Source organism: Carassius gibelio, chromosome B8, assembly GCF_023724105.1.
Source record: "Carassius gibelio isolate Cgi1373 ecotype wild population from Czech Republic chromosome B8, carGib1.2-hapl.c, whole genome shotgun sequence".
NCBI lineage: Eukaryota > Metazoa > Chordata > Actinopteri > Cypriniformes > Cyprinidae > Carassius > Carassius gibelio.
In genome coordinates this window covers 26596905-26622315 of record NC_068403.1, presented here as the reverse complement: position 1 = coordinate 26622315, position 25411 = coordinate 26596905, and the positions used below count along the sequence as shown (strand labels likewise).

Genomic DNA, 25411 nt, shown 5'->3' with positions numbered 1-25411 from the left:
GTCCACACTGCACTGAGCCGGATCAACGCACGCAAGGCTGCTAGCCCTGATGGCATTCCTGGACGTGTGCTTAGGGCATGTGCAGAGCAGCTTGCAGGGGTCTTCACAGACATTTTCAACCTGTCCCTCACCCAAGCAACTGTGCCAACATGTTTTAAGTCCACATCCATTGTGCCAGTAATGAAACACTCCTCCCCAACGTGCCTCAATGACTATCGCCCCGTAGCTCTCACACCCATCATTATGAAGTGCTTCGAGCGACTGGTCCTAGCACACCTCAAAGACTGCCTCTCACCCACACTGGACCCACACCAATTTGCCTACCGCAGAAATAGGAGCACAGAGGATGCAGTATGCACAGTGCCTGGACCATAACAACACGTATGTTAGGATGTTGTTTGTTGACTTCAGTTCAGCATTTAACACGTCATTCCCTCCAAGCTGACCACAAAACTTGGAGACCTGGACATTAACACCGCCCTAAGCAACTGGATTATGGACTTTCTGACCAACAGGTCTCAGCATGTTCGGTCAGGCCACACCCACTCCACCACCATCACACTTAACACTGGCGTACCACAGGGTTGTGTGCTGAGCCCATTCCTCTACTCCCTTTACACCCACGACTGCAAGCCTGTGCATGGATCCAACTCCATCATTAAGTTTGCAGATGACACCACGGTGATTGGCCTCATCACAGGCAACGATGAGACCGCCTACAGGGAAGAGAAACAGCACCTGGCCAAATGGTACGCTGACAATAACCTGCTCCTTAACACTAATAAGACCAAGGAGCTCATTGTGTACTTCAGGAAGAAGAAAGGAAGCACGCATGACCCCATCCACATTAATGGGATGGTTGTTGAACGTGTCTCCTGTTCCTGGGAACAACCATCTCGGAGGAACTGTCCTGGGCCACAAACACCTCCAGCCTGGTCAAGAAGGCTCACCAGCGCCTTTTCTTCCTCAGGACACTGAAGAAGAACCAGCTGTCTTCAACCATCCTGGTGAACCTTTACCAGTGTGCGATTGAGAGCATCCTGACCAGTTGCATCACAGTCTGGTATGGGAACTGCTCAGTGGCTGACCGCAAGGCACTGCAGAGGGTGGTGAAAGCTGCCCAACGCATCACAGGGACACCACTTCCTACTCTTGAGGACATCCAGAGGAAACGCTGTCTACGTCGAGCTCGCAGCATTCTCAAGGACTCCTCTCACCCTGACCACGAACTGTTTAACCTCCTCCCCTCCGGGAGGCGTTTCAGGAGCCTCCGGACAAGGACCACAAGATTCAGGAACAGCTTTTCCCTAAAGCTGTCTCCTTGCTGAAATCTGCCCTCTGACACCCCTAAACACCCCCCACACCACACATAGACTCCTCCCCCTCTTCGACACTCTGATTTATTTATTTATTCACAACAAGCAAAAAACAGTAACTTATTACTTGCACTACTGCCTGTTCATCCAGGAACACTGTATAATCCATTTGCACACTGAAATATATTCTATGCACTTTACTGTCCATTGCAATACTGTAAATTATGTTCATAGTTCTGCCTATAGTGTACATACACTTTTACATAGCCCATCTGTATAGTATGTTCATAGTACACCTATCTGTATATCATGCTTATAGTATTTAATATCTGTAATTTATGTCCATAATACTTACCTTTATAGTTATTGTACATATTATAGACCTTTATTCTGTACTTACTGCTTATTGCACTTCTGGTTAGATGCTAACTGCATTACGTTGCCTTGTACCTACATGTGCAGTGACAATAAAGTTTAATCTAATCTAATCTAATCTAATCTAATCTAATCTAATCTAATCTAATCTAATCTAATCTAATCTTTAGGGGAGCAGGTTTATTTTATTTTATTTTATTTTATTGTATCACTCGTTTTTATCCAAAGCGACTTACAAATGAGGACAACAGAGGCAATCAATTGTAGTATTTAAATAACTAAAAACAGATCCAAAACTAAAAGCTAAAACTTTATAAATACTACCTATAAATATTTTTAAAATAAAGAAATTAGATAAAAATGACAAATGCATACAGCATTTCAAAACATTAAAAAAAAAAAAAATACAGCTAAAAACATTTAAAAAGAGCAAAGAACAATATAATAATGTATAATAATGATTCTAACATAATATTATTTAATTTCCATTTAGTTTGTTGAAGTATTAAAATAACTCAAATGAAATAAAATTAAAACTTAATAAAAACCTATACAGACATAAAAAATTCTAACATAATTTAACTAAAATTCAAATAAATAATAAATACAAATAATACAAATCAAACGACAGTATAGTTTATTAGTAATCCTAAACATAACACTGCCAACCACACACAATAATATATATATATATATATTATTTTTTTTATTTTTTATTTTTATTGCAAAACACTAAATTAATTCAGATGGACACAGTTTCCTTATTTTCTCCACAACAAATGAGCAAACAAGCACAGAAACTGACAAGATACTTGTGATGAATTATTATTTTATTAAATTTTTTAAATTATCTTATTTTATTTTATTAAGATAATACATAGTTCAGTAAACCTTTACTTTTCTTGTGACTGATTTAATGTGTTAAAAAAAAAAAAAATAAATAAAAAAAAAAAAATTGAAAAGTAACAGTCCTAGTACTGAGCCTTGAGGTATGAATAATCCCATCATACAATATTGTCATACAATAATATGTATGAATTTACTTTTATTGAACTTTATTTTATTTACTTCCACACCAACACATCATTTTACAACCTTGGGGTTTAAGAATCAATATTAATTTGTTAAAATTAAGATATTAAGCAAGAAGTAACAAAAAAAAAAAAAAACTACTTCAAAATTTTTATTGTTTGCCTAGATATCACCTCTGCAAATTTGGAACATTTCCACAAACAACTGGTACCCTCATTAACACATACACCTACAGTACATTATTCTAATGAATAAAAAAACAGCATTCATATAAAAAGCACACAGGTTTTTTTTTTATTGCATATCAATTTCATGTATAAATTCTTCATAGCATTGGAAAGATTACATTTGGTTTACATATCTATTCTACAGAATTAACATCAGAATCATGTGTTTTCCATGAAATTGCTCTAAAGTACATCCTCAGTAATCACAAGCATCAAAAAGAACTTCAGAATTTTCTCAGTATTATTCTACAATCCTTAAATTTTGTCATTATTTCTCTCCCACAAGCATATTGTTCAGTTCAATAACCATCTGCCCATAGTATTTAAGGCAGTGACAGGACTTAAAGTCAAACCTACTAACCTAACCACATGTACAATAAGTGCATCTACAAGTTCATTTTTTTTTTTCTTTTTAATTTAAGATACACATTTCACAAATGGACACCATTATGACCTCTAAAACACAAGTCATGCACAATATTTTTAATAAACATAACATAAGCAATATACAACTCATATCCAAATGAAACAAGCACCATCTATTTTCAAACCCATGTTTAAAATGAATTTTCAGACATATCAATGTCTTTTTTTCTTTTTTGAAATACTATACACTTTTCTTTACTTTTTTTATAGAAACCACATTATCTATGGTTTTTGAAATGGTACGTTTGTTTGCAATGTAACAGTGGGCCAAGGATATCTGCATTGTTAATTTTTTTGACCATTTTCCATGATTTGAACAGTGTGGGTCAATTTCTTCACCTACAGCGCTTGCTAAGTACAGTAGTATGTGACATGACTTCTCCATACTCGTAATCCCATTACATCCCCAGCAATCCTATGCATCAAACAGGCCTTTTACTCAAGGGTTTGAGTAAATTATATAGTGAGGAGATACAGAATGAAATAGGTAAGATTACACAGTGATAGTATAATGAAATACGACACTGCCTAAAGTTTTTACACAGCATTATCAAGCAGAAGGATTCCCTGTGAAAGGCCAGTCAAGTCCATGGTGCCTGGTTTATTCCTTATGTTCAAAACCAACAAGTTCTTCTAACAACGCTTGAATTTATTTTTATGTTTTTATTTGAAAGCATCTGATAAAAACGCCTGTTTGACCAAAGAGTTAAAGTGCTTGTTAAAACCAGCCTTGCTTAGAAAATTTCATTAAAATCAGTATTAAGGTGTAAAAGAAAGTATGAACTAGCCAGACAGGGGTATGTGTTCGATTTAAGTGCTGATTTCAGAGAGTTATTAAACATCCAGAAAGATGTGAGGAGAGTAAGAGTTCCTGACCAAAAAGACATTCAATCCAGAGAAGGTAAGTCTGACTCCTAACCTACGTATTAAATCTACTCTACACATTCATGATATGCATTCAGCTGTTTATGATTCATTCGCTGGCTTCACAGTTCAGGAGTTAGATGAAGACTCATGGATTTGGGCACCTCTCTATGCTCTTGTGAATGAATGAATGAATGAATAAATTGCTTATGGTGTCTCTTATGGGATGCAAATATGAAGTACTTGAATAACATAGAATTAGATATGATATTTAGGACTGGCTGATGTATATGGCTCTTCCCAAACAAATGGAACATTGAAAACATGCGATTTGAACCCAGAGATACACTGTCGACCCATTTCCTTTATGAAGATGCTTAAAATGTGTAACAATGTCAACATATAATGCCCCCTCTACTGAGTTACCTGATATTGTAGTCAAAAAGTGTTTTCTTAAATCACACAGTGCCTACATTTTTAAATGGTTAAACTTATGCATCATAAAGCAGACTTCATGATTATGTGCTCATAATATAAACGCATTTTGTAACTCAGATTTTGGCAACTTGCTTCTTTACGAAGAGCTTGAACAATTCAGAATTTCCATGATATTTCAGTAATTTCATTCCTTCAAACAAGTGGGTAATTTTTTCTTCATTTTTCATTAATCAAAAAAAAAAAAAAAAAAAAAAAAAAAAAAAAACTAAATAAATAAGGAGGCGACCACTTGGGAAAATGATTGTCAAAAAAAAAAAGAAAGAAAAAGGGCTTATTTGGCACACAACGCTCTCTGCTACCAATGGTTAACTTAGTTTGTACATCATACAACAATATTGTACAAATTTGGTCCTTCACTAAGAATTATATTAACATTTAAGCACAGATGGCTTAAAAAGAAACAATACTGTTTACTGAAGAACAATTCCCATAGAAAACACTCAATGCAAGAAAAAGACAAAAGTTTTCCAATTGCCCCACTGGAGAATAATTTAACTCTTTAAAAAAAAAAAAAAAAAAAAAAAAAAAAATCCGTTGGGACTAAAGAGCTAAGATATTTACCATAACAACAATAATTACAATGACCGTGATGCGTGATTTATCATATGATGATCCGGCTGGGGACGAGACAAGATCAGACAGCCCAACACAAATCTCAGAGGTTTCCCAGTGACTTCCAGCATTTACTTTTTGAGACAGTGGCTTAGAAACGGCATTGAGCCTTCAGGGGAAAGTTAGCATGCTAGTTGTGGGCTAGACTTAAGTGCTTCTATTGCCATTGGAAATCAATGTTGATGTCTACCGTAATGATCTACTGTAAGACTTCGGCTGTGAGTTAATAGAAAAGGAAACCTTGGTACAGTGCTGTAGAAAATCAACGTGAGAATGGAATGCTGTGTTCAAATCTCCAGTTGAAGAAACACTCAACTACACTGTCCACTCAAGCCTTCTTGGGCTCCTCAGAGAAGACCCTCGAGAGCAGTCTCTATGAAATGCATGTCATTGAAAATGAGGTGGAGAGGTGATTTGAGAGTCATTCGAATGCATGGCTGCCTCTTGAATCAGCGGATGAGGAGGGAACTTCATTATAGTGGCTAGTTGCAGACAGGAAAGATGCTGTATGGCTGGGATTTGCTGATTTCCTTCACGGTTTTAAAACTCTCCCGTCTGTGTTTCACTCAACAGTACGTTCTCCTCCTTGCGCGCATAGTGGTGGTTCGTCTACTGTGGCATTGCTAGCCTTCACAAGCTCTTTTTGACGCATCTTCGTGTTGGTCTCTCGCCCTCTCCTCCTTTCTCCCTCCATCTCTCTTTTGTCTTGTTGGTGTTCTCAGATGTTGTTGAGGGGGTGAAAGGAGCTCGTCTCCGACGGCCCTCCTCCCATGTTGAGCCAGGCATCCAAGGAGTTCTGGGAGGATGAATGCAGATTGGTGTTCTCAGACAGAGAGAGCATCATTGCATAAGCCTGGATGGAGAAAAGGAGGTCAGTTCAATCGCAAAGCCAAAACAGTCATCATCTGTTATCAAGGGCTTGTGCACTTCAGAAGTTAGCATGTGCTGTACTCATAAATAGAGAATTTATCAGTCATTATTTACTCTTTCCACATCCGCATGCATGTTATTTTGAGCTCCTGAATGCTCAACAGAAACAAGATAACAGCATTTGGATTCGGAAACAATGCACAATAAACTAGAAATTGAAATGATTTCATACATGAATTCAAAAGCTGACCTTTTCCTGTCAATGCACAATAATAAAAGGACCACCATTAACTGGTTTGTAAGATACACACATAAGACATGTAACATGAGGACAGGATAAAGTTATAAAAGCAAGAAAATGAAATAGAAAGATAAGTGTTAGTTATGTTAATGCCATTCAGTTAATGTTTTTTTTTTTTTTTTTATCAATGTTGAACATTGAAAATATTATTTCTAAAACAAAAGAAAAAATGACAATGATTAGGAAGAGCAAAATCTGCATGTAGTTTCATTATAATCAACCCCCCCCCCCCCCCATTGCATATTTTACATCTACAATCTACATTTCAAAGAAACCTTAACATTAAATATACTTAATTTTGGTGTATGTGTGTTTATACTATATATATATATATATATATATATATATATATATATATATATATATATATATATATATATATATATATATATATATATATATATATATATATAAACACATTAAATATTAGTAGTCAATTTGAGTATAATACTAGCATATGCATATACTATAATGAATAACATATTTACTTGAAACATCCCTCATATTTCTAAATTAATATATTCATAATTAAGTATCACATTTGCATGTTTAAAGTACTCTGACATTGGTTAATGGTCATATCACATGCAATCAATTTAACTGAAATAATTGTATGATTTAATTACTTACTAGCTTTTCATTAATTCACAAACCCCAGTTTAAGAAACCTTGCTGCAATGAAAAGTTTAATTTTGCCAATAACAATGAGCGGGATATATTTTCTTTCTCTTTGTATTTTTATATCAACATGGTATAGAATTATCCTATTTAAATCAATGCGATAAATGAGAAAACTAAAAGAAATCAAAAAGTAGTCTGATCGTCTAAAAGGTGTACCGTATTTTCCGGACTATAGGTCACACTTTTTTTCATAGTTTGGCTGGTCCTGCGACTTATAGTCAGGTGTGACTTATTTATCAAAATTAATTTGACATGAACCGAGAGAAATGAACCAAGAGGAAACATTACCGTCTCCAGCCGCCAGAGGGGGCTCCTGTAGTCTTCACTGAAAACATAGAGCGTCCTCTCGCGGCTACAGATGGTAATGTTTTCTCTTGGTTCTAAATAAATGCAACTTATAGTCCGGTGCGACTTATATATGTTTTTTTTCCTCATCATGACCTATTTTTGGACTGATGCGACTTATACTCAGGTGCAACTTATAGTCCGAAAAATACGGTAATTACAATACAATACTAACTACACTTTTTGTCCTAACCTAAAACCTAAATCTATTATTATTCATTATAGTGTACATATGCATTTATATATATATATATATATATATATGCATATATAGTCTACCACAAAACCCCTGGTTGGGAAGCTCAAAAAAAAAAAATTTTTTGTCCATATTCATAATATGCTCTTTGACTCTCTTTCTTTGTCTTGACTGTTGCATGACGGGGCAGATATGGGCTCATGGCATGGTAGCAGCTCTCTGGAGCAGGTACGGTCACATACCTGTGTTTTAGCCTGCCTGAAAAGTGTTGCTTTCAGTGCCTCCGACTCTACCGAGGTGCTAAAAATGTCTTTAATGTCATAGGGCTCCTCGCCAGCCTTATGGAACTCCAGGCCTTTGGGGAAACCAGCCAGAGGTTCCAGATCTAATAGGCCTGCTTCCTCCTCAATACACCTGTACCGGGATAGGGAGGGGAGGGACCCTCAGTTAGCCCAACATCCGCAATCTAAATATCGGAACTGGATGCATTTGAGGAGCATGCAGTGGATGAGATGGTGGCAGAACATGGAAATTATAAGTGGTCATCACACTAGTGGACGGAAGCACAAAACGAATGGACATTCAAGTACAAGAACTCTATCCATCTCTCTCTCCATGCAAAATTGAACGAGATGCTGGGGAAAACGGAATAAGCCTCCACTGCATTTGGATAAAACATCCCATGAAATACCGATCATTGAAACATTCCAGCAGAAATTCTATTTAGGATGAGGACAGAGAAGGAGAGAACAGCAATGCATTTTTTTTTTAAATCTATTGAATTGTATGGGTGCAAAACTGATTGTTTCCTTTGTTTTGGCAAGCCAGAGTTTCAATGATTAAGCAGACAGATGACTAGATGCTGAGTAGTTGTGTTAGTTTAAGATGACTGACAGACAATGAGGGATCACAGCAGCAAACATTGTGTGAAACAATGAATGTCGATTCAACAACATTTGTGTTGATTTAGAACATGCAACATACAGTGAGCAGACACTCAGCATTCTGAGATCACCTGCTTTATCAAAGATATGTACAGTTTTGTTCAAAATAATAGCAGTACAATGTGACTAACCAGAATAATCAAGGTTTTTAGTATATTTTTTATTGCTACGTGGCAAACAAGTTACCAGTATGTTCAGTAGATTCTCAGAAAACAAATGAGACCCAGCATTCATGATATGCACGCTCTTAAGGCTGTGCAATTGGGCAATTAGTTGAAAGGGGTGTGTTCAAAAAAATAGCAGTGTCTACCTTTGACTGTACAAACTCAAAACTATTTTGTACAAACATTTTTTTTTTTTCTGGGATTTAGCAATCCTGTGAATCACTAAACTAATATTTAGTTGTATGACCACAGTTTTTTAAAACTGCTTGACATCTGTGTGGCATGGAGTCAACCAACTTGTGGCACCTCTCAGCTGTTATTCCACTCCATGATTCTTTAACAACATTCCACAATTCATTCACATTTCTTGGTTTTGCTTCAGAAACAGCATTTTTGATATCACCCCACAAGTTCTCAATTGGATTAAGGTCTGGAGATTGGGCTGGCCACTCCATAACATTAATTTTGTTGGTTTGGAACCAAGACTTTGCCCGTTTACTAGTGTGTTTTGGGTCATTGTCTTGTCGAAACAACCTTTTCAAGGGCATGTCCTCTTCAGCATAGGGCAACATGACCTCTTCAAGTATTTTAACATATGCAAACTGATCCATGATCCCTGGTATGCGATAAATAGGCCCAACACCATAGTAGGAGAAACATGCCCATATCATGATGCTTGCACCTCCATGCTTCACTGTCTTCACTGTGTACTGTGGCTTGAATTCAGAGTTTGGGGGTCGTCTCACAAACTGCCTGTGGCCCTTGGACCCAAAAAGAACAATTTTACTCTCATCAGTCCACAAAATGTTCCTCCATTTCTCTTTAGGCCAGTTGATGTGTTCTTTGGCAAATTGTAACCTCTTCTGCACATGCCTTTTTTTTAACAGAGGGACTTTGCGGGGGATTCTTGAAAATAGATTAGCTTCACACAGACGTCTTCTAACTGTCACAGTACTTACAGGTAACTCCAGACTGTCTTTGATCATCCTGGAGGTGATCATTGGCTGAGCCTTTGCCATTCTGGTTATTCTTCTATCCATTTTGATGGTTGTCTTCCGTTTTCTTCCACGTCTCTCTGGTTTTGCTCTCCATTTTAAGGCATTGGAGATCATTTTAGCTGAACAGCCTATAATTTTTTGCACCTCTTTATAGGTTTTCCCCTCTCTAATCAACTTTTTAATCAAAGTACGCTGTTCTTCTGAACAATGTCTTGAACGACCCATTTTCCTCAGCTTTCAAATGCATGTTCAACAAGTGTTGGCTTCATCCTTAAATAGGGGCCACCTGATTCACACCGGTTTCTTCGCAAAATTGATGACCTCAGTGATTGAATGCCACACTGCTATTTTTTTGAACACACCCCTTTCAACTAATTCAACTAATTGCCCAATTGCACAGCCTTAAGAGCGTGCATATCATGAATGCTGGGTCTCATTTGTTTTCTGAGAATCTACTGAACCTACTGGTAACTTGTTTGCCACGTAGCATATACAAATATACGAAAAACCTTGATTATTCTGGTTAGTCACATTGTACTGCTATTATTTTGAACAATACTGTATATATATATATACATGTATATATAAAATACAGTTTTAAATAATGTGGTCAAACGATTAATCGCAATTAATCGCATCTAAAATAAAAGCTTTGTTTACATAATAATATAGTGTGTACTGTGCATATTTATTTTGAATATATAAATACAAACACATGCATGTATATATTTAAGAAAAATATGCCATGTATATATATTAAATATATTTTTATAATGTAAAATATAATAAATATGTTTTACTTTATGTGTGTGTATTTATATATACATAATAAATAAACTCATAAATAAACACATGCATACAGCATGTAAACAAAAACTTTTATTTTGGAAGCAATGAATGTTTTGACAGCACCCATTTTAATATATTTTACAGTTACATTATCCTTTAGAAATCATTGTAATATGCTGATTTGCTTCTCAAGACATTTATTATTATTATTATTTTTATTATCAGTGTTGCTGCATACTTTTGTGGAAATCATGATACTTTAGTATTTTGATGATGCATTTTGTATTGTATTTTGAGCTTTCACTAAATTTATTTGAGACAGAAATCTTCTGTATCATTGTAAATGCCTTTACTGTCTTTACTGGTTACTGATCAATTTCATGCAACCTTGTAGAACAAAATCTATCACCGGAATACCTTTTCATTATACATTAAATTTTATATCAATTCTAAATAATATGAATAAATTAAAAGTTATTTTAAATGGTAATAATTCATAACATTTTTGTTTTACTGTATTTTTGATTTAATAAATGCAGCCTTGAAAGCATAAGAGACCATTTTCAGCAACATATTTTTTATTATTTCAAATTTTTGATTAGTAGTGTACATACAGTTTATACACGTATTATTAAAAAGCCAGATTGCTAATTTAATTAATGATAAATACACTACTCATACAACTTTCTTAAAGTCAACATGAGATCAACATGAATGTTTCTGTTTATTGTTTTATTGCTTGATTATATTGGTTCTTCTTTCTTTTTTATTTTTATTTTATTTCACGTTGCTGAAAAATGTATTGAAAAACATGATGTGTTTGGCTGACCTGCGCGTGTGTTCGTAAGACATCGGGAGAGCGGTCGGCTCCTCGTCCTCGTCGTAGGTGCCCTGCACCATAGTGGCGGGAGAGACCGTCTCGTCCTGTGACTTTTCTGTCAACGAGCCTTCCTCGTCTTCATCATCTCCCTCCATCTCCTCATCTTCCTCCAGTTTTGAGGTGGTGTGAGCGTGACTCTGAGGCTCCTCCTCCTCCGTCAACTCTGATCTGTAATGCAAACAGTCGTCATTTAGTTTTACATATGACCATTTTAATCATCATTTTGATGCTTTGAATTCAACAGGCTGATTTTACTACTGCACTTTTAACATCGCTATATGTAAACAACTTCTGTTAATACTGGAGAAGCTCTTTGCAAACAAAATGAGTAAAAATACCAATTTGAATACTTGGATTTTGAATACTAAACATTAGCTGAAAGGTCACGGCAAAAATCTTTTTTCTTAATCAGCATTTTTGTCATGACAAATCACCCAATTATTATTAGAATTGTTATTTTTGTAAAAAAAAAATAAAATAATAATTGTACATGTAAATTTATCTCATTATAATGATCCTTAGAAGTTGCACTGAATTATTTTTTTTGCGGTGTGATTTCTGCATGAATTCCATAAACTGTGCAGGTGGATTGTTCATATGACTACATCATACTGTTTTATATACAACGAAAAATACTTTTCTCCCATGATGTGTCCCCTTTAAAATACTCTTCTTATTAGAGTTTTTTTTTTTCCATTGAAGAAGGAACACTCTTACAAATAAAGGTGCTTACAAGTTTCTTCACAGAGATGCCAAGTGAAGAACCATTTTTGGTTCCACAAAGAACCATTCAGTCCAAGGTTCTTCAAAGAACAATCTCTTTCTTACCTTTTTATAATCTGAAGAACCCTCTTTCGCCGCAAATAATCTTTTTTTGAAACAGAAATGTTAAAGGTTCTTTAAGGAACCATTTAGACAAATGAGTTTCTCCCATGGCATTGTGAAGCACCTTTATTTTTAAGAGTGTAGGCTCCTGTTATCATCATCCCATCAGAGTTTCAACCAACTTTCAACAAACCTTTCACTTTTTATACCTTTATACCTTAATGTGGTGGCACATTTGAGAAATTCATTTAGCAAATTTCTAATGGCCACTGGCGATTGAGTTTAATGTCCTTGGGCAATGGAGACAACTATGACATCTAACTACACCTTCCAAAATACCAGATAAAATAATAAGCTATTTTTACCCAGAGAGTCCATTGTGGTAATTCTCTCATCATAATCTGACTGCCAAATATCAGTGCTGCTATGCTGCTCTCTGGGTTGCCATCCATCATTTTGGACTGGGCAGTAATTCCCCTGCCTGGCCGGAGCTCGAAAACACAGATCCACGAATGACAAACACACACCCATTTTGCAATTAATGACAGACGTGTCTTGCGAGCGTGGCGATGATGAATTGGCTAATTTCAGAGGAGCGGGACAGAGCGAGCTAGACAGGTCACGAGCAATCATCATGGTTTGTCTCACTGCCACCGGGTTCCAGGGAAAACGGCTGTTCTGCAAAGCAGCTATCAGCACCGCGCCGTTCCACTACCTCTCTTTTTCCAAATGTTTCAGCTTATGATGTCATTGCACGCACCCCTCCAAAGTCGCTTTCACTGCTGCGCTCTGAAACGAACTTCTATTGAGGCAGATGAATGTCAAGCGAGAGGAGGAGGGGGTCGTAAGGTGGGTGGTTAAGCTATGTGAGGTGTAGACTTACCAAAAACAAGAAGAACTGCTTGTTTCCCATTTTCCATCATGCTCAAATATCCCATAATCAAATTTGCCCTGGCCTGAGAGAAAGTCCATGCCACGTGGGAGACAGCAGCGCTCCTGCCACAGACCTGCGCTTTGTCTCTCAGTCTAAACATGTCAGAGCGCTGTTTGCGTTTGCTGCGAGGAAGGGGGGCTCCGTCAATGCAGCGCACAGATAAATGTCTCAGTCTGAGGGTCCCCTGATAGGGCGAAACCTGCAGCCCCCTACGGACTGACAGTCAAAATCAGTCAGAGAGACCAGACGCACGCACTCCGAAACACCGTTAACCCAGCTGCAGGGAAATCATGCTTCTCTATAGAGTGAAGTCTGGGAGAGCAGCTCACATCTTTTCCAACTTTTTTCCATTCACGGAGGAAAAGAAAGGAATAGTACTTGAATTTCTCATTCATTGCTCGTTAGATTTGATGAAGTTCTTCATTTAAGGATCAACTTCGTCTCAGATTTTAACATTCCTTGGGAGTAAAAAGTGTTGACGTGCAGTGTTTTTAGAGCACACATTTTCTCAGTTTGAGCATCAACTATGTGTTAAATGCTCCTCTGAAAATGCATTATACAGGAGAAATACGAATAAGATTTAATGAGACAATTGTTGTCGTCAGTGTTGGGGAAGTTACGTAATCAGATTACTTTTCTAGTAAAGTAATGCATTAATTTTAAAGTTACTTTTCCACAAGTTACTTGGTTTTCCCATTTATTCCCTGACATGTCTCCTGTCCTGTGTTGAGACAAATCTGGAGTGAGGTGCAAAGGTTCTTCCTCCAGCGCTTTTGCTGTGAAGTGGGCTTTACAGTTACCAAAAATATAAGGTTTGGATTTTTGTTAAAAATAAATAAGCAAGCCCAGCTTAGGTCACAAAGAGTAATGCAAAAGTAACAATACATTGCTTTCTATAAAAAGAAACGCAGTGAGTTACTAATCTCATTGCTTTATAGGAGAAACAAACGAGATATGACTTTTGTATTATTTCCTAAAGAGTAAGAAAGACAGAAGAAGAAATTAGTTCCACCGTGAATGCAGACTGGATGCCCAAGAGTGACAGAGAGCAAGAGAGAAACGGGCAAACGTCATGAAATAAGACGCATGAGCGCATAGGGGAACGTCGCAGCTGCCTGTCCATTTGAAGCGAGTGTTTCTCAGACGCTGATTTGCAGGGAGACAAAACACAGCACTTATTTGAATTACAGATATTAAAATGCCAGGCCTGCTTGTACGAGTCAAGACAGGACTATTGATCCCAGATGGGAGTGTGAGGTTTCGGCCCAAGCCAGACCCTCCGAGCGACGAGGCTGAGGCATCGGGTCTCTGCTGGAGTGTGGAGGAACCGGCTAAATTGAGGAGGACCAATTACGCGTCTAAACAAGAATGCATGTGTTCGGCCATGGATCTGTTCATACTGCATGCATTTGTCTGTGTGAATCACCTAAACCAAACTCTGAGCAACGTGAACCTGGCCACACACGGAAAGTCATGCATGCTAACGGTTCATGAATCTGGCAGTAATGAGCTTTTGTTTGGTGTTTTCATAAGCCGATGGAATGTGCTCCCTGATGTGTATCTGGCTGTGCTTAATGCAGAACAGAACTCAACAAGGTGAAATGACTCATTGAGATGTCCCGTCCTTCGGCTGACTGAAGACGAAGCCTGTAATGGGTGCCGCCACACACACACACACACACACACACACACGGCTGGCTGAGCAGTACCACAGTCCTCCACTAGAGGACAGACTGTAACTTCAGACAGAGCATTTCTGACTCTGACAGGTTATGCTGTTTGTTGCCATAGCTTCAAAATAGATCCTGTGCATGTGTGCTGTGTGTGTGTGTGTGTGTGTGTGTGTGTGTGTGTGTGTGTGTGAGCTCGTACCTTTTCTCCGAGGAGCTACAGGCCTGGTTCAGCTCACTATTGGAGATGAAGTTCCTAATCTCTGAGAAATATGAGTCCTCCTTCTCATCCAAAAGTGCATGATTGTCAGACTCAGAGTTCGGTGAGGAAATATTTGTTCCTAAATTTGAGAGGATCCCAGACTGCTGACTCACTACAACAAATAAGTAGAAAAACATATAGATTAATAAATTATTTACTGAACATCTTAAACAAGAAATAGTTCGGGAGATATCTAAACAAATCCAACTGTAGGTTATAAGGGTTTTTTTTTTTTTTTTTTTTTTTCATTTATTCACATTTTATATTTATTATGGTCACACTTTATCTTAAGGTTAAATTCTCACCATTAGCTTTGACTTTTGCCTCAAAAATATTCATGCTAATAAGCCACTAAATAGTCCGAATTGTTCCCTACTAAAGTATTAACTTTATTATTTAATAACATCTGCACATTTATTTAAAGATATTTTTAGCATTAATCGTTTTCAAGTAAATAAAAATATTACAGTCAAGTGAAATGTAGGTCAAATGTGTAATTTATCTTAAGCAAGTAAATAAATAAATAAAGGCTTCTTAGAGTAGCATTTCTAAATGAAAATATATTTAAATGATTAGAAATTATTTAAAATAAAAATAAAATAAAAAATGATATATTTTACCTGGAATATTCTCATGTTCATGTTTCTTTAAATGGCGGTCCAGATTGGTCTGTTGACCGAAGCAGCGATTGCAAAGGTGGCACTTGAAAGGCTTTTCCTTGTTGTGAATGTTACGAACATGTCGCTGGAGGTTGGAGGAGATGCTGAATGAACGGTCACAGTATTTGCATCTATGCGGGAGAAAAGCACAAGTCAAATCATTCTTATACGAGGTCTCTTCTGGGCTGAAACAATAATCAAAAGCTGTAAAATATCAGTGTGCACACTGACACCATATTGGGGCTTGTATGCATGCTTTAAACATTCAGAAAAATTGGCCATGAGCCACATTTTTGTATAATGAATCCTGTATTGTTCTGTCATAATGCTTGGCAACAATGACGTGTTTTGTGAGAAAAAGCACATATTTTGGAAGATTTAAAAGTGCAAGTTTTTTGAAAACTGTTTCCGTTTAAACACCCAATACAGGAATCTCTGAAAACCGGTACATCATGCATGTGTGTAGTATGTGTAGGTATGTAGACGTGCAGTACGTGATTTTACAGGCAAGCGCGAACAAACATACACAACAATGGCTGAATACATGGTACTGTTGTTGCAGCAAAGTGTGGATTTACTTCACGCATCATAAAAGACATATAATCATAATTTCCCGACAGATAGTGTTTACTAACAATGAGACAGAGCCATCTACTGGCCTGCCAGACTTAATACATCGTTTTTGGCCGTGTTTTTTTTTTTTTTTTTTTTTCAGTATTAGATATGATATGTCCTCAGTGTGTTAGCATGTCTCAACAGTCATGGTTCGGCTCTCTGTAGCTCACTTGTTCTCAATGTCAGATCAGCCAGAATAGGCAGGGGAACATCAATTTAATGTGCTGATAAACAAACATCACAGCGAGGCAGTGTCAGGAGTTCGCCGGACAGTGCCTCCTTTGTTGGGTGGCCGGCATAGCTTAGACTCCCTCGGTCGCTGCAAAGTTGACTTTCAGGGCTAATTGCTTTGGGAAAATCGCTCGTCATCAAGTGCTCAGAATCAAGATGCAGGCCCCTTTTTATGTTTCAGTTTATTTTGCGAGCAAATGTGTGTGCGCTTCTGCACGACCCCGATTTTCCAGACTTGGCACATCATGGTTCATAGAGAATGGTAAAACGCCAAGACAACGTTCCTTTTTTTTTTTAAGTCAGTCTTTTCTACCCCCCATTTTGTTTATTTTCATTACTTGGTCTAGAGGGACTTTAAATTACTTCATCATCTTTGTTCTTTTTTTCTCTGTTACAATGACTGTACATGAAGCGTTACAATCCGAATGGGGTCTTTCAATGGTCAGACCTAGTGGGCCAATTTCACTGCATAGAGTAGCTGATAGCATCTACAGCAGGCAAATAACCTTCTACAATGAAGCCTGAAGCCGGCCTACTCTGAAATTGGCCTGACTCGGCCCTTTTTTGCTGAAAGTAAGATGGGGAGATGCTGATGATGTCTGCTATTTGTTAGGGTAAATTGTTTCTAAATGAGCTAATCAGGGGTTTGTTGTGAAGGAGCCAAGCATGTAGCACTCATGTCCCACAGGAGGCTCTCTATCTCACTGAGTGTGTTCACAGGGCTCTATGGTAGATTTGTAGAACTCAAAGAGGGGTTTGATTCCGCCTGACCCTTTTTGTACGCGAAGAAAAACTAGTGCGAAACTGATATACATGTTACAGAACTACCAAATGTTTTTTACGATGAACGGTACGATGAAATAAACTACATTTGTAGAATGTGAGGTAAAATTCATGTCTGATGCACGTCACATTATATTATTATGGTCAAGGGTTTGCTGAAATCCCTAACTCTGAAGCACCACTATTAAGAGTTTTTCCCTCGTAAATGACTGATTTCACTTAAATGTGTTCAGAAAGTGGACTGTTATGAAGACTTTGGCAGTAAAGGTGTTTCTGGTCTTACATCTTAGTCATGCCTGGGTCAAAATATCACTTAAAACTGAAAGCCCCTCGATTCCAAAGTGCCCTCATCACCCTCATAGAGGACTTTCCACAGCTGGTTAGAAGCCAAATCAATGATAATTAAGCCGTTCTGTAAACAGAGCATGGATGTCTCCAGGGTGCTATTACCAGCCAACATTGTCCAGAGCTTGCTCTACCTCCAAAACATCTGCGCAGACAGAATCAATCTTCTTTCTTTTTTGACTGCGCTGCCTCTAATGTCTCATGTCTTTCATTGTTTCTATGTTATATTTCTCAGAATCAGCAACGTTTACAGTATATAGCAAAGCAATATGCAATGCATCTCATGTACTGATCGCATAACCTAAAAATTGTCAGTGTGAGTTTTTGTATCTACTTGTATATCGGTCTGGGAATCAAGCATGAGTACAATCTATTTCTCATGTTTTTTTTTTTTTTTTTTTTTTTTTTTTTTAAATCAGGTAAGATTCAAGTGGGAATAAACCTTTGGATTAAGAAGTGATGTGGAATGGTTGGATTTTCAGCTATATTGTTTGTGTTGGATGAATATCTGGCCCTGCACCAAAAGCTATGTAAAGTTACTTGAATGTATGCATATGTGATAAAAAAAGTAAAGTTCTGTTCCCAAAACCTAAAACATAGCCACATTTCCAATACAAGTGCAATTCTAATTCTAATAATAATTAGCAAATCATTTGCGGTCTACTTTTTTATGCAGTAAATGATCATGTCATTAGCTTAGCAACATGCTAATGCCAAACTACTGCATTAAATTGTGAGGTAAATCTCAACGTACAAAGCTTGAGAATTTCAATATTGCATTAGTGTGTGTGTGTGTGTGTGAGAAAGAGTGAAGATCTAAGAGTGGCTTACCTGTAGGGTTGTTCTCCTGTGTGTGTTCGTAAGTGCCTTGTAAGATTAGCTGACCTGGGAAAGATTTTCCCACAGTACCTGCAAAGAATGAAAACTAGACTTTGATACAGTTGTCCAGCATCGTTACAACTCCCATATTCAGAGGGTTTTAACTCATTGTCTGGGCATTTTCAATGTCAGTTTTAGATGAATAATAAAGCAAAACCAGAGAATTGATAACTTTTTCTATGCATTTTATTTATTGGTTAAGGTCATCAGAAATTTTTGCACGTAAAAAAATTAATTCGACCTCACGTTATTTCAATCACATTTACACACTGCCTCCAAAATGTAATGTCCGTCATAAAAATATTCTGATCGGGTTCGATTTTTTCAATTTCAATCATCCGTAGCAAGCATTTTGTTAGGTGTTTTGACAGTTCACAGCCACCGTTCAAGCGAACGCCAAAGTCGCGCTAAATGGCGAATGTCAAATTCATCCATTCTGCTCGCAGCACAAACCACAATAAAGATCCTTGCACACAGAGTTCACAGAAATTGGTAGTCTTCTTTTTAATTTGTGGCTCTAGTATCACTGAAAAACAGCATCAAACTGAGCCACTGGCATTAAGAACTAAACTCTGAATCGCCCTGAATCTGAGGGGGAACTCTCCTTCCTCTCTCTATCTCAGTATTGGATGGACCCGATATTGCAACTCCTTTTCTCTTTTTAAAAAGCGAGAAGACAACAGAATCATCCTCACTGCTTGAAGACTCTATTTAATGCTGTTTTGTGAATTGTATCGCAACTGATTAATTAATACGCATCGGACTCAGTGTGCAATGTTTCTGTGCATGACCATTTTTGTTTAGATTTTGTATACGAAAAAAAACGCAGACAAACTTTTGGATTCAGTGTGTTAAGCAACCTTTAGGTGTGTATTAATGTGTTGATGTATAACTTTAAATACGATGATATGTTAGAAATTATTTAAATACAGCTGCAGAGTTAAAGGAATCCTGTAAGGATGTTTTCTCTTGTTTCATGAGTGGCGCTCACCTGCAGGTGTATCGCTCCTTGCCTTTGCGTAAGATGGCATCGGAGAGAGAGGGAGGCGGGGAGCGGAAGTTAAAAAGGTGGTGTGAGGAGTGCTGGAGAGAATTGGGAGCATCCAGTTTCAGAGCGCTGAAGCTTTCCAATTTCTCAGTCATGTTTTCCATCGCAGACACCTGAGGAGAGAACATGAGGCGAGTTCAGAGAGGAATACTCTGTGTTTGATGCACAGCTCAGGGGCTCATTTAATCAGAAACTTCTCTTGAATTGATTTTGTGTGAGATTAGAAGCCATCTGGGAGTAAGAAACTTTTTTTTTTTTTTTGATTGTTTAGGGCAGATGCACGAAGAACAAAATAATAGAAGTGGTGAGGAACTCTGACAGAGATCCTAGGAGTTTGCATCATAACCAGACAGGATGGAAAGCTGGAGGAAGTTATATATCAGTAGGTCGAGTCTTGATTGTGCTGTTCAAGAGTGACCTCCCTAACCTATGGCACGTTGGCAGCCACTCGAGCAGCCCCTTGGGAGCCCCCGGCTCCTACTTTGTTCCCAACAAATCTCTGAGAGAAGCGTCTGAATGAGCCATTCACTTCCATGAGCGGTAACCATACAATGCAGTTTAAGATACCCCTCGCTGATAGTACTTCCCCTGCTGCATAACAAAGGGTTTGCTATGCAGCTCTATGGCCAAAAACAGCTTATATCCTTCCTAAATTTTGGATATGGAGAAACACAGAGACGGACAGTTTTATTTCTTATTATTATTTACACTTCTCAATATCACCTTGATTCTCTTAGTTTTTTAAGTCTAAAATATTACCAGGCAATGGTGCTAATCATAATGTGTATACCTTTAAATAACCATGGTCACATATTTGATCTTTCTTTTTTTTTAAGACATAATATACATTTAAAAAATGACTCTAAAATAAACTGTATGAAGATGGATGGGTGGATGGATAGATAGATAGATCTTTATACCACTCGCAGAAGTCATAATAGAGACATTTGATTAAATAGGGGATTGCTCAAAGGAGAAAAGTAAAAAGCGATAAATTTGGGGGGAGGTAGGCCAGCATTGATGGAGGCCAGATTTACAGGTCAGATAAGACAGTTCCCAACAAGAGAGGCCATTCTATTACACACAAACACAGGAAGTCCCTGATCGACATGCAGACATTATCTAGGCAGCCAGAGCAAGAAAGAAATGCTAGGAAGTTATTAGCGGTGGGACTCAATGGAGAACTACCCAGAGACAATGGTCTACTCCGAAAGTATGTGGCATAATTTGTTTCAATTCAAAAGGCCATTATTAATAATATTTTCTTTATTGTTGTCACCGTTCAAAGGTGGGAACGGTTTAAAATACTAACTCAAACAATGGGGGTTGTTTTTCTAAGCAAAAGATAAAGAATTTTGAATGCACAGCATGACAGAAAACAGGCAATACCTCTTTAGACATTATCCTCATGATGAAAATAATCTAATGAAAATAAATACCATCAGATGTCAGAAGTTTTTTAAACATCAAGGCTCCCCTTGAACCAAAACAAACCTGAGGTGGAGGACGCTGGGAATGTGCTTTCAGTGTCTTGCCATGCTCTGCTGTGCTTGAACAAAACGACAAGCACAACCTTTGCCGATGTAAGTAAACAAAATGTATGTAAAGAATACCTGAGGATGGAAGAGTAGTGGTGCCGGCCTCAGGTACTTCTCCTTTAAAGCTCCTACTGGGTCTATTAGCTTCCTCTTCTCCACCCTGCTGGACAACAACACCAAGGGTTACGTACGAACGAAGGTTGGTTGTAAACCTACTGGGTACCAACACTTTTCCAATAACTTGTCTAATTTCAACATATCACAATAGGACCTACTTATTGAAATACCTGTAGATGGGGTCCATGAAGAATGGCGAGGGCTTGGCGTAGTGGAGCGACGGCTGCTGCTGGGGAGGAGGTGGCTGGGAAAGGGATGCTTGCGGCTGAGGCATCTGGGGCTGGTGCAAGTTCTGGGACTGGGTTAGTGCTGGGTGTTCATCTTTAGCTGCTTTGCAGTTTGCGCCATAGGCGTGATTCTTGCGCTGTTCGTGTGTGCCACCATTCTGGTTGGCTCGGCTTCGACTGCCTATGCTGAGGTCCAGAGGTTGTTCCTCGCCAGGGGCCAAGGGGGTATTGGATGGCAAGGCTGGTTTGCTGGGGGGAGGAGGAAGAGGTTTGACCTCCTTGGGTTTGGTAGTTAGGTCAAAGGGTGAATCTGCACCAGTGGCCGTAGGTATTTTCTGTATGTGCTCACGAGGGGATTTAGGCTCAGGTTTGAAGAACATGCCAGGATTGAGTGCTCTGTCTGTGAATGGGTACAAGGAATGTGCAAAGTTGGGCAGAAATTGGAAAGGGAACATGGAATGGTAGTTTAAGGAGCCCATCTTCTTCTCCTGCAAGCCCATGAAGCCTGGGCCAAAATACTTTTCTGCAATGGAGGCAATGGCTTTAATGGAGTCAGTGGTGGCCCCGGAGGGTGGAAGTGCTTGCTCCTCTGGCGGTGGGAAAAAGGAATGCTGGGATGAGAGGAAAGGACGCTCGCAAGGGAGGTTCCCTGAACTAGAGACAGATACTGAACTGCTGCTCACTTCGTCCTGCTTGCTCTCCTGCACTGGTTTCCTCCTGCTCTTCTCCCGTTCGCTTTCCGCCTCACTCTCTAGATCTGAGCCAGACACCGTGCCAGTGGTGGTGTCTAGATCTGTGCCGCTAGACGTGTTAACATCTTCCAAGTCACTACCATCTGACATTTCATTCACCTTCACTTTATTCTTGTTGTCGTGGAACGACAAGTCCAGTTTGGACTCTCGATTATCCTCTGACTGGCTGCTGAGACAGCTCCCTACATTGCCATTGCTGTTGTTCATGGATGGGACGGCAGAAAGAGTCGGAGCATCAAAAGGGGTCAGCTTCCCATCTTGACTATTACTAATTGGGCTCTTGAGCAAAGGACTAGGAGGTAACAATGGCGGTCTAGGATATAGCGATGGGGGAAAGATCCCTGGGAAGCCATGGGAAAGGGCTGGGAATGCAGGGGGTGTTGGGGAAAAGGGCAAACCTGGATGATGCGGCCTGGATGGGAAGTAATCTCCGAAACCAAGTCCACTATGGTTCAAGCCAGGATGAGACTTGGACTTGCCTAAAATATGACTGGATGTCATAGGTATGCCCGGCGTGAATATGCCTCCGGGATTATAATGGTTCTTGCCCTCGCAAAATCGCCGATGCTTGTTGAGGGAGGAGGTAGTGCTGAACATTTGCCCGCAGTCTTTACACTTGATCTGGGTGCGGCAGTCAGCATGCATCCGTTTGTGACGGCACAGGTTAGAGAACTGGGTATACGATTTGTGACACACCTCACCTGGGAGAACACACATGACTGGTTAATTCTATTAACATACTGTTTTTATTTGGTGTTCATCCATTCAATAGCAGTGACAATCCGGCAGCTGATTAGATCAACCAATAAATTGTGCATGCTGTTTATTATGTTCAGAAAACATGGCACTGTCTACATCAGGGGGTAGCCAACCGTGCTCCTAGAGGGCTACCTTCCTGCAGAGTTGAACTCCCGCCCTAATCAGACACACGTGAAGCAACTAATCAAGGTGTTTGAATTATTTGAAAATTACAGGCAGGTGTGTTGGAGAAGGGCTGAAACTGAAGACTGCAGGAAGGTGAACCTCCAGAGGCATAGCTGAACTCTGCTCTGTTTGGAAGGTGAGATAAAAATGCTACACATGGCAATGATATATGGTACAATATGATCAATTAGCATATGAATAACTCGTTGATGAGATTCTTCATTAATAGTAGAGCCATTTCAGCTCATTTTGTACAAACACATGTACACCGTTACAGCATACATGGATTTGGACATTGGATGGTAACACACAGAACATTGTGAAGGCAAGCAAAAAGAAGATGGTGTGTTCTCTCAGTGTTGGTAAGAGGGCAGCTAAGACACTGCAGAGACATCTACCTCTAAACATTAAATCTGCCTTGGCAATATACAAGCCTAACCGGCCCTCAAAAGAAAAAGCACAGTTACAAAAAAATAAAATAAATAAAAACATCAGAAGAAGGGCAAAATGGAGTAATTAAGAGAGCGAAAAGAAAGCACTAAAGAAAAGTGCAACAAATGTAGAACAAAACAAAGAATGGCTCTAGAATTTCATTTAGTTTCTCTGACCTATAAAACAACAGCTGTCACAATCTTGGGGTGGAGCTAGCCGGGAGGTCTTTGGACACTGGTAATTGTATCTGAGGCTTAGACAAGACTGCTCAGACTTACAGATGAAAGGCTTGACACTGCTGTGTATGTGCTTGTGCTGCTTGAGGCCCGAGGAGGTGGCAAAGGTCTTGCCACACTCAGGGCAGGTGTGGGCTCGGGCACCGACGTGCTGAGAGCGGATGTGGCGCTGGAGGTTGCTGGGGTCTGTGAACACCTGAAGAACACACAGAAATATGCCAACTTAGTGCAAATGTGTAAACATAGCATGGCGGAAAGGCAATTACTTGGAGATTAAAATTAATTGTAGTGTTATATTATTAAATTTGCAGTACATATAGTTGACATGAAACACTTTTGGAAAGTTGGCACGTCCTGTGGTGTAACATCCATCAAACAGTATTTTAAGCAAAATCTGGCTAATTCTCCTGATACTCCTTCTGCAGTTTTCATGACCTCATATTAATCAAGAGACTACATGAATGTTTGTACTTTTAAAAAATTCACGTGTCACACTGCAGGACATTTTAAAACAAACTCCTGAATGTAAAAGGTATTACATTTTCATCAGCTAAATATTTGTCCTGGGGCACTTTATGTTTCACCTTTCCACATGTATTCTGATTAATGCTTTTGAACATATAATTGGTTGCAGTAATTCACCATAACCTACCTTATCACAGTTTTCACACTCGAAGCGCTTGCCATTGTCATGTGACATCTGATGGCGAATGAGGTTGGATTTCCAGTTGAAAGCTTTGGGGCACTGGTCACACTTATACTCTCTCTCATCTGTGTGCACGATCATATGCTGCCCGAGACTAAGAATACATAAGAACACCATAAATATTTTCTGTGTGAGCACCATGTAGGCCAGTGTTTCTACACTGCTCTGTTGTGGCAAGGCTATATACTGTGTCACAGGGGAAACAAAAAACAATGCTAAATGCAAATTGTATAATGCATCCTATAGCCATATACTATTAGAATACCAAAAAAAAAGGCTGCACGACAACTTTTTCCAAAATCATCTGTCACTTTGTAGCCAAATTAGGCAGATGCCAAATGTGGGTTTCCTTTGCATTCTGCATCATGCTAATAATTTTTCATAATGTTTAACTATGTGGCTCATTGTAATTTTAGCAAATTTCAATGTTTGATTGTAAAGGCATTTTTGTTTAGATAAACATATTTATCACGCATATGATTATTGTACACACACACATTTAACATTCGCATGTGCAATAAACAATTCTGGTTCTGTGCTGAGTTTACTGGCACAATGTAAAATATGGGTCTTAAAGCAAAACCAGATCAAAACCAAGACAAATAAATATGAACAAACATAATATTTAAAAAAAAAATGTTCATTGATTTTTGTTTCTTTTTCATTTAACTTTTAGTTTTCCATTATGACAGCTCGGCGGGTCATTAGAA

General features: G+C 38.5%; 1 protein-coding gene across 11 annotated transcripts in view; it reads right to left on the bottom strand.

Annotated features, from left to right (window-relative positions):
* Positions 1-2614: 2614 nt before the first annotated feature.
* prdm16 (PR domain containing 16) overlaps positions 2615-25411 on the bottom strand; it is a 211896-nt gene continuing 189099 nt past the window's right edge. For 2 of the 11 annotated variants that reach the window (XM_052562999.1, XM_052563007.1), the window contains 11 exons: positions 24648-24795; positions 23936-24191; positions 21583-23104; positions 21383-21470; positions 19713-19882; positions 18674-18751; positions 15830-15999; positions 15150-15321; positions 11468-11686; positions 7986-8157; positions 5245-6203 (listed from right to left, as the gene is read on the bottom strand). In XM_052562999.1, coding sequence (XP_052418959.1) covers positions 6069-6203; positions 7986-8157; positions 11468-11686; positions 15150-15321; positions 15830-15999; positions 18674-18751; positions 19713-19882; positions 21383-21470; positions 21583-23104; positions 23936-24191; positions 24648-24795 — 3130 coding nt within the window. In that variant the 3' untranslated portion in view covers positions 5245-6068. Of the gene's footprint in view, positions 6204-7985; positions 8158-11467; positions 11687-15149; positions 15322-15829; positions 16000-18673; positions 18752-19712; positions 19883-21382; positions 21471-21582; positions 23105-23935; positions 24192-24647; positions 24796-25411 lie in introns of all 11 variants that reach the window. The other 9 variants (XM_052563000.1, XM_052563001.1, XM_052563002.1 and 6 more) reach the window with 9 other exon arrangements.